The sequence below is a fragment of the Lycium ferocissimum genome, chromosome 7, assembly GCF_029784015.1.
Source record: "Lycium ferocissimum isolate CSIRO_LF1 chromosome 7, AGI_CSIRO_Lferr_CH_V1, whole genome shotgun sequence".
NCBI lineage: Eukaryota > Viridiplantae > Streptophyta > Magnoliopsida > Solanales > Solanaceae > Lycium > Lycium ferocissimum.
Genome location: NC_081348.1, coordinates 4644474 through 4654663, shown reverse-complemented (window position 1 = coordinate 4654663; position 10190 = coordinate 4644474). Strand labels below are relative to the sequence as shown.

General features: G+C 35.8%; 2 protein-coding genes across 2 annotated transcripts; one reads left to right on the top strand and one right to left on the bottom strand.

The window, feature by feature from the left end:
- The first annotated feature begins 414 nt into the window (after positions 1 to 414).
- LOC132061876 (uncharacterized) lies at positions 415 to 3795 on the top strand. The gene is made up of 6 exons (XM_059454560.1): positions 415 to 465; positions 2125 to 2505; positions 2602 to 2673; positions 2967 to 3107; positions 3559 to 3684; positions 3784 to 3795. Exons 1-6 carry the CDS (start codon positions 415 to 417, stop codon positions 3793 to 3795), a joined length of 783 nt encoding a protein of 260 aa, XP_059310543.1.
- A 4212-nt stretch (positions 3796 to 8007) lies between these two features.
- On the bottom strand, positions 8008 to 8790 carry LOC132061875 (uncharacterized). The gene is made up of 2 exons (XM_059454559.1): positions 8584 to 8790; positions 8008 to 8457 (listed from the first exon to the last, which is right to left on the bottom strand). The coding sequence occupies exons 1-2, from the start codon at positions 8788 to 8790 to the stop codon at positions 8008 to 8010; spliced, it is 657 nt and encodes a 218-aa protein (XP_059310542.1).
- Positions 8791 to 10190: the final 1400 nt, after the last annotated feature.

The following is a 10190-nucleotide window of genomic DNA, read 5'->3' as shown; positions in this document are numbered from 1 at the left end:
TTTGTCCATATTATTATTTAAATTAGCATTTGTGGCATTAATTAGGCTTTGTGCGTGTGCCATACACGAGCACGAAACAGGATATAACAGAAATATATAGTGTAAAGCTAGTTGGTCGTGTCACGGAAGTACATACAAAATATGATCATTAGTATTAAATTAGTGAATGCAAAAGAAAGGTGCTGCCTAAAAGGCCATGCTTTATGTTGTCCTATTTTTCGACCAACTTCACTAATCCGTTTGTCGTTTACAATTTCAAATAGTTATGTAAAGTTCTTGTATTCTTCAATAAAATTATAGGTGCCGTTTGTCTTTGTTATGCATTTGACTTATTTTAATCTACTAGTGGGATTATGATTGAGAATTAACTAAATTTTAGTAGTTACAGTATAATTTAGAAATAAAAGTTATAAGATGGAAATTGCAATATTAGAGGGTTGGTGCAGGGCTGATAAGAGAACTTGCGTATGTTTGAAATAATCTCTGATGAAGACCAAACTATGTATATATCTTCAGGGAATTCTAAAGCACACATATTTGGCTATTTCATACATAGCACCTCTATTATATATGTTTGTCAATTTCGACCCATAAATATGTAACTCGTCTAATTTATTCAGATATTAGAGGATTTATTGAGTGGCTGAAGTTTAGGGGTAAAGGAGTGTAATGTGGAGTAATTAATCCAGATAGTTGGATTATATCAATACGAGCTAAATTTCTCTCTCATTATTAAGAGTTTTGTGGGAAAAAACAAAACGAAGGCCAATATCGGTAAACGAATCTGCCTGTTACTTTTCACCTTCAAATTGATCTGTTTCTTATTATTAAAATTTACTTGGCATAGCATACATTATTACCTATTTATGGAACATAATTAAACTTTACAATAATTATATTTAGTAGCTAAAATATAACATATTTACTTCCTATAGCTACCACTTTTTTACCACTCATCTGATAACTTCCCACACCCCTACAAAATAGGCCAAAAAAACGTACCTCTCTCCTATCCCCCTAAATACACGCCATTATGCCCAATATCCCTTAATTTCCTCCAATTTCAAATCAGTTTTACAATCGTTCAACTTCCTTGTTTATCTCTAATTAATTACTCATTAATTTCACTCATAATTCAAATCTAATTCCCAAAAAAGGTAAGATTCTATCCCAAAAACTCTATTTTCTCTCTTAAGCTCAACGTACACACGAACTCCCATATCGTTTGTGTATTTCCATTGGTTGAAAATCGCCTTCAACAGTATATTTTATAGAAATAGTTTTTTTGACAGTATCCACGTCTAATTGATTTGTAATCGTAGAAACTAACTCATCGTAATTGCAATTATCAGTGAATACAACAGCATCAATTTTGTAATTCACAAAACAGTTCTGATCGTTCCAAAAACCAGAATGTCGGATCAACGCAGTTACGCTTGTCATTATCCTGTTGTTTTCGAATACAGCAATGTGTTATATTCAATTTAGCTGAAACAATAATATTTTGAATCTATGAATCTGAGTTTTCGTATATTCAAAATTTCAGAAAAAGCGAAAAAATAAAAAAGTTGCAGTGAAAACGTTGTTACCTCAATTATGAACTCAACTTGAATTTGATATTTCAATAGATGAAATCAAATATATATATATTCGTCCTTTAAATCAAGCTCTGTTCACTGGTTTGATATTGTTATTTTTCAAAGTTTTTTGATGAACTAGTTTTTTAACCCTTTTATTTTTGGTTAACAATATGAATGTACTTTTTGAATTCAAATTTTTTTGAATTTGTTAGCTGTTTGAATGCGATATGGGATCAGATATGGAATGGGAGGATATTTGCGTGAATCAGGGAACATTAAAACTGATTAATATTTTAAATTGGAACATATTTTGTTTCCATAAATATAGCACTTTCAGTTAGCCCAGCGTGTGTATTTCCGTTATATTTACTATATTTTAGTATACCCATCTACTAGCTAAATATAGAGTCCTCCAGCTACGAATTGTAAATGTAGAACATGTAGTTATAGGTTGTTAGAAGGAGCTAAAAGGTAGCCGTTTATGAAAATTTTACCCAATGTAGATATATATGGTAATGTATTTTCTATATTTTGTTGTTCATAGTCTTGTATATTTGAGGAAGTTGTGCCAACACCCCATGAGTTGGAGACTCTTAATTTGCCTCCTGTTGCACATGATATACCAGAAGTCAAACATGGAGTTAATGGTGTACATGGTACTGATTTGGTAGACGATGATTACGATGATTTTAGTACCACACCACCGCATCTGTCCAGTGGCAAACAACAACAAAGGAGTGCCAATTCTGATTCCCCGCGATGCAAGAAACGGACACAGTTTCCCGTTTCTGTTTCTCCTTCTAGGAAACAACCATCACGGAAGGAATCTCGGATAAAAGGGACAAGGAAACCAGATGCACCTACAGGACCCGGAACAAATGAGTTTAAACTGATAAGGGAAGAGATTCAGATTTTCAAGAAAGAAGTAGGCGTTTTGTTTTCAATATGTTTTTGTTACTTCATATTGCTTGTGTCAAGTAATTAACAATTCTAATTCTATTTTTGTGTTTCAAAACTGTAGGTGTTTGACTACATGGATAACAACTTCAAAAAGTTGTTAGATGCAATAAAGGGCAATCAAACACCAGAAAAGGTAAAAATCAAAACTAAAAGTTATGTTCAATAAATACATTATAGGCATTAACAAGCCGGTTTCCTTTTTTATTAATAAGATATTTTTTTTGAAGCTCGCTGATAGTAAAGCCCCGTCACATCAACATGATATTGGCATACAACACTCACATGAGAAAAGCCAACGTCATCGTTCTGATAAAGGCACACCAACTGTCAACGACGTAGTCGAAGACAACATAGTTAAAATGGAAATTAAGTTATTTTGATATATGTATTAGAAGACTTTATATTTTTTTTTGGAAAATTTTAAAGGTCGGAGACACAATGTTGCAAGCTGAATTACATACTGATGGTGGGATTTCTCAAGGCAATCAAAGTGGCGGTGCAGTAAAGGTTTCAACCGAAGAGAATCAAGGTGGTGGTGCAACTTCCGCGCGCAGGGAGTCATCCAAGGTACTCATTTTTTCTTTCACTTTGCTATATTTGCAGTATATTTTCAAAGTAAAAATCTTGCAATTTATTTGTGTTTAGTATTACCTATAGTGTATTTACATATATATTTTTCACCTAGTCATTTTTTAATGTGTCCCATTTGTTGTATCTATTTGTGCTATATTTGTTATGATTCTTTATATACAATAGTAGTGCTATATTTGTTTTGGATTGATATTTTAATAGTTGTTTTTCATATATATTTTGGCTATATTTTAATTGTATCTTGATTATTATGTTCAATGTTACTTATTCTGGTTTCTGTTGACTATATTTCAGATATATTTTTCTTATATTTTGACTATATTTATATGAAACTTTTAACTTTAATATCAGTTCTATATATGTGTATATGTGTATTTGTTTTACTGATGCCTGTAAATTTATTTGAACCATGTTTTTATTGTTTTAGGTTAAGGCAGTTGGGTTGCCAATTAATGATCCGGTTTCCGTTGTTGATGTGGATAAAGAAACGGGAGTTAAAAGTGAGGCACAAACAGATGGAGTGCCCATAACACCAATCCAATTAAAATTTGATGTAAGTACTGAAATGTGGCTTTTAAGTGCCAATCACATATCGTTTTAATAAGCAATAATTGACAAACACCAGTCGTTTTTTGTTTGTTTTTTATTTCAGGAATCTCAGTAAACTGGTGATATGGAGAATGCTAATGCTAAATTTACCGCATCAGAGGAAATGATAGCGGACTTGCTAGTCAACTGTCCTTTAGCATCTATTATTCCTCTCGGTCCTCCTCCAGTACCACGCGATGATCAAGCCGATTTGTCAAGTTTAAGGACTCCTCAAATTCCGGACGATAACCCGGTAACGATCTCTCAGTGGATGATTCGTGATTCTCAGATACCAATCCAACTTGGAGTACAACCAACAACTGGACAAAGTTCAACTAATGAAACTGAACAACAAGTTGGAGTAGAACCGATTGTTGGCCACAGTTCAAGTGATGAAACTGGACAACAAGTTCCTGTACAACCAAATGCGGGTCAAAGCTCAAGTGATGAGACTGCACAGCTTTCAAACCCTGAAGCACAAATCATTTTCCACCCAGGGGCTGCCCGAGAAAGGAAACCAAGCAAATACAACTCGTCCATTCTTGTCCCAATTTCAAATCAGCGGGTTCTTCTGCCAAAAATATCAGTCCTTCCATTTATCAGAAAAAAAACACCCATTTGTTGAGCACCCTATCAATGCCCCGTTAGATACTTCGTTTCTTCAAGATTATCAAAAGTGGCTTGAGAAGGATCTGTTGAAATCGCACGACAAAAAGTAATTATTTTCACAACTTATTTTTTTTAGTTTTCCAGAAATTAATTCTTAATAAAATTAACGTATGTTCTTTCCATTGTTGATATACAGGAAACCCAAGGAAAATCATTATAGAAAGAACAAGGAAGGACTGGATCCTACTGATGCCGAACTTCGGTTACATTTAGGCGTTACAGCCGTATCCGACAAAAACTGGTTCTACTTGTTATCTATGGATGGGCAAATTTGGACTGATGAGGTTTGATGTATTTCTGCTTGTTATCTAAGTTTTTTATGTTTTATAATAGAATTACAGTGTGATGTATTTAGAGTATATTTTTTACTATATTTGGCATATATATATAGATCACAATTCTGTACTTACATTATTACTGGATTGTATTTTAAAAATATTTCATCATTATATTTGCACTATATTTATTATAGAGACATTAATTTATTAGTTGAGCATAGTACTGATTAAGTACAGAATTGTATTTTTGCTATATTTAACAGTATATTTCACTATATTTAATATATACACATCAATAGTTTTATTGAAGATAGCATTGATTATAGTCACTGAATTGATGTTCTTACAGCATATTGATGTTATTTTCTACTACCTACGCAAGAAGGGGAAGTATCACAATAAAACAATTACAGATTTACCACTGTCAGCTGTATTTTTTAAACTTTAGTTGCTGAAATTTACACATCTTGGGAAAACCCCGATTCATCCAGAAGTTTCGCCAGTAAGGAAGATGAACTGTGGGAGTACATTAACGGGCATAGACTGTTGGCTAATGTACCATGGTATACTGTTGACAACGTACTAATTCCTGTTAATGTGAAAGAGAAAGACTGACTTGCACATGGTGTTTGTTGACCTTGAGAAGGCTTACGACAAAGTCCCAAGAGAGGTGCTGTGGAGATGTCTAGAAGCTAGAAGTGTTCCTGTAGCATACATTAGAGCGATTAAGGACATGTATGATGGAGCCAAAACCCGGGTGAGGACTGTTGGAGGTGACTCGGAACACTTTCCAGTCACGATGGGCACGCACGGGGTCCGCGCTAGCTCGTTTACTCGTTTCTTTGTGGCAATGGACGCTCTGACAAGACACATTCAAGGAGAGGTATCGTGGTGCATGTTGTTTACAGATGACTTTGTGCTTATTGACGAGTCGCGGAGCGATGTTAACGCGAGGCTGGAGGTTTGGCGACAGACTCTGGAGTCGAAGGGTTTCAAGTTGAGCAGGACTAAGACAGAGTACTTAGAGTGCAAGTTCAGTAATGGGAGTCAAGTAGAGGACGAGGACGTGCAGCTGGATACTCAGGTCATCCCGAAGAAAGAAAGTTTCAAGTACCTGGGGTCGATCATCCAAGGGACTGGCGAGATTGACGACGATGTCACACATCGTATTAGAGCGGGATGGATGAAATGGAAGCTCGCATCGGGGGTGTTGTGTGATAAGAAGGTGCCGCCTATTCTAAAGGGAAAGTTCTACAAAGCGGTGGTTAGACCGGCTATGTTGTATGGAACGGAATGCTGGCCAGTTAAGAAAGCGTATGTCCAGAAGATGAAAGTAGCTGAGATGAATGTGCGGGCATATTAGGAGAGATAGGATTCGGAATGAAGTGATTCGGGATAAGGTGGGTGTGGCCCCTGTTGTGGATAAGATGCGGGAAGGGAGGTTGAGGTGGTTCGGCTACGTGCAGCGGAGATGCGCTGATGCGCCAGTGAGGAGGTGTGAGAGGATAGCAGTGGTGGGCCTGAAGAGAGGAAGGGGTAGGCCAAAGAAGGCCTGGGGAGAGGTGATTCGTCAGGACATGGCATCACTCCAGCTTACCGAGGACATGACCGGTGATAGGAGGGGGTGGAGGTTGAGTATCAGGGTAGAGGGCTAGTGGGGGGCCGCGAGGTTTCCTTTCTCGTATTAGGAGTATTTTTATCCTGCTTCTATGTGTTGGTCTTGTCTATCTTTGTTAATTTATCATGACTTCGTTGCTCTTGCTATTTCTCATTTTCACCTGGTTTTGATTTGCTTGTCCGTATCTGACTCTTTTCCCTTGTTTCCCTTGTTTTCCTTGTTTTCTTTTGAGCCGAGGGTCTTTCGGAAACAGCCTCCCTACCTTCCAAGGTAGGGGGTAAGGTCTGCGTACACTTTACCCTCCCCAGACCTCACGTTGTGGGATCCAACTAGGTATGTTGTTGTTGTTGTTGTTGTAAAAGAGGAAAATCACTGGATTTTGGTTGTGATATCATTCACTGATAGGTGTGCTCTCATCCTTTGAAAAAATCATTCATTTTTCTACAAAATTTATATGTTTGTTGTTATCGTATTTTTTCTTTTTACAAACAGGTGCATCTACGTATACAATTCATACCGAGTCACAGGTGCTATCGTTAGAGCCGGAATGAAAATGTTGGCTACTCTTGTGACACACAGTCTACAAATGACTGATTTATATGAGAAGAAGGCGGATATAGATTTTTCCACACATCCTTCTTACAGAAACAGAGAACCGACCGACAACTTTGACATTGTGAATGTAGAAAATCGCCCGCAACAAGCTCCCGCTAGCATGTAAGAATTTCTTCCAACAAAAAACACAATAAATACATCTATTTTTTCTTGGGTTTTGATCAGTAAATTTTTTGATCATTTTTTCAGGGATTGTGGTGTGTATGTGGCGCCTTTCTTTGAATACTTGAGCTCAAGTAAGTCATCCCAACCGAATTCGATGCGAAGTTACTCCGTATGAGATATGGTGCCCTTTTATGCGACTATGCATGGGATAAGTCAAACAACAATGCATCAAGTAATAACGAGCAGCCTCCAAGACCAATTAGACCGGTAGTTGATTACGATGCAGTTGATAAAGAGGATCTTGATTAGGCCACAAGTCTTTTGTGTTTTTGATTTTCATGTTGAACAATAGCATAGTTGGTTGCGACTTTTGTTGGTATTTTTTCATTTTGGACATATCGTTTCATGTGCAGTAATGTTTTTTAGGATGATTAATGTTGAACACCACCTTATGGTTTTTATATGGTTGTTTCTTTCAAGTATGTTATTTTTTCAATGTATAAATTCCATTTTCATTTTCTGTGAAATGTATTCCTTTAACAAAGCAGTATATTTAACCATTTAAATACAGTCAAAATATACATAAAATATAACTTATATATATTCCATAATCCACTTTTAATGTACAGTGTACTACAGAAGTTAAAATTTCATCTAAATACACTCCAAATATATGTAAAATATATATGAAATATAAATAACAGTAAACCAGAATAAGTATTATCTACCAGATCAGACAAAATGCAACTAAAATATATCTAAAATATATACGAAATACAACTATTAAAGTATAAATCCAAAACAAAAGGTCAAATCAGTTTATATAGAGTAGACTTTTCAAATCTCATTAAACCACCAATATAATATAACATCGAAAAACATCGGATGTTCAACCATGTGAAATACAACCATACTAGAATAATATGAATTCAAGATGAATTCATTTTTATTTCAAACAAAAAATTAAAGTAGAATTGTCTTAACAAATAATATCAAAATGGACTTATTTATTCTTCTTATTGAGCGGCGGATTATCACACGAATGCCTGTTATGACCAAGACGTCCACATTTACCGCAAGCATTCCTGCGTTTACCAATCATCAACTCCTGTAATGGCTTATCCCTCTTCTTTTTTGGCCTCCCAGGGGGTCTCTTATATAACGGTGGCATAACAACTTCAACTGCTATGCTTTTAGGAACATTCCACTCGGTCTCATTGGGAAGAGGATCAACCGGCACATCATATGTGTTCACAACTGTTTCTGGCTTGAATAATTCCGAACAATATGCATCAACAGTCAAATTTTTACTTTTCAATACTGCCCATGCATGAGAACACGGTATCTCGTCCAGTTGGAACATCCTACAGCTGCAAGTTTTCTTCCTCAAATCGATTATGAAACGCCTCGATCCATCATTAACTGTGTAAACATATTCAGTTGATGCTTCAACCTGAGAACCATTTAACTAATAAACAAGCATTAACCTGAGCAGTTTTACCATATTGGGAATATAGATAAATATAGATTAGATATAGTAAAACATAGATTAAAATTTTTTGTTGCAAAACAAAGATACCCTCATTCGTATTGATTTGCACGTGTTGATCGACAACATCTCTTGATACCGCCTCATCAGTGTTGTGAATGTGTAGGTACCATTTTTTCTATTTGTGCAATTCCATCTACCAAACATCTTCCTTACTTCTTCAAGGAAATAAAAAATATGTAACTCTCTTGCAGCAACCAGTTTACCATTAATAGATTCGGCTATATTCGAAGTCATTGTCTATCCTCTGTTAAAACAGGTGAATAAAGCCTAGACCATTTATCCCTTCCAGCATCTTCTAGGTATCGTTTTACCCGAATATCAACATTCCCAATCTTCTCCATCAATTTATCGAACTCATCCAGGGTGTATGCCTTTGCCGATGAATAAAATATAGGACTCAACACCTCACTGTTTGTTGTGTATTGCTTTGTCACATTTTTCCACAAATGCCATATACAAGCCAAATGAGGAACAGTAGGATACACCTTAGAAACTGCGTGTATTATGCTTTCATGTCTGTCGGACACGACACACATATTTTGCCTAACACCATAAGCTTGCTTGAACAGTTCAAAGAACCACGTCCAGGACTTATTATTCTCAGAATCTATCACACCATACGCTAGTGGTAGGATATTACCTACAAAAATCGGTATATATTTATAATATATTCAACACATATTTTAAGCGAATTTGATCCCTGCACCGTGTTTTTAGCAACATTATTTATAAAACAACGGATATATTTACAATATATCCACAACGTATTTACAAAGTATTTCGATATATTATTCACAAGTTAACACCAAAATATATCCAGTATATGTTTTTTTAGCACTTTTTTTGCAAATCAATAGCATATTGTTGTATTTATAAAAAAAAACATTCATAGAATTGAATTACACATACTGCTCCATCCAAAGTACTTGCCGGCACAAATGTACCATTATACGTTGATTTAAGGTGTGTGCACCATCCACTACAACTATTGGTCTACAACACTCGAATCCCTTTATTAATGCTTTGAGTGTTACAAACAAATACATAAACTCATTTTCTGGTGATTTATGCATCTTAACAAGCGATCCAGGATACGTTTTATCAAGGATGTATATTGTTATATCCCGTATTTCATACATTCGGATAATTCGAGAAAGTCGTGGTAAGTTAAGGACAAGATCATTTTCAAGAATTATTTTAATGTACAAGTTGGTTATAAATATTATTTACGAACATTGGTAGTATGAGAATTTTGGCACAAGCACTCTGATACAAATATTTTGATACAAGAATATTGGCATAAATATCCTGATATAAGTCTTCTGATATAAGCATTCCGATTAAGTAATCTGTTACGAATATTCGACGACGTTCGATCATTCCATAGAGTCTTGATTTATGCGCATTTAGTTTCTTACTACTCGCTCGTGCACACATGTTATGATCTCCTTCACCGGATCCCGGCCGGTATGTATCGTGCGTTTGGTTCGCCGAGCCCTTTGTCCGAGGGCCGGGTTCCACACATAAATCCGAAGTACGAGGTGTTCGGTTCCGGGGTACTGTGGTATATGTCCGTCCCCGGTTACCGTGTATATGGAGTATGATATGTCCGTCTCCGGAGTACCGTGGTATAT

Bases quoted from the DNA above. Each gene is read 5' to 3' on its own strand.
- LOC132061875 (XM_059454559.1), bottom strand. From the start codon at position 8,790: ATGACTTCGAATATAGCCGAATCTATTAATGGTAAACTGGTTGCTGCA. The intron at 8,458-8,583 runs GTATCTTTGTTT...AATGGTTCTCAG, and splicing joins GCAAATCAATACGAATGAGG to GTTGAAGCATCAACTGAATA.
- LOC132061876 (XM_059454560.1), top strand. From the start codon at position 415: ATGGAAATTGCAATATTAGAGGGTTGGTGCAGGGCTGATAAGAGAACT. The intron at 466-2,124 runs GTATGTTTGAAA...TGTTGTTCATAG, and splicing joins GGGCTGATAAGAGAACTTGC to TCTTGTATATTTGAGGAAGT. The intron at 2,506-2,601 runs GTAGGCGTTTTG...TCAAAACTGTAG, and splicing joins TTCAGATTTTCAAGAAAGAA to GTGTTTGACTACATGGATAA.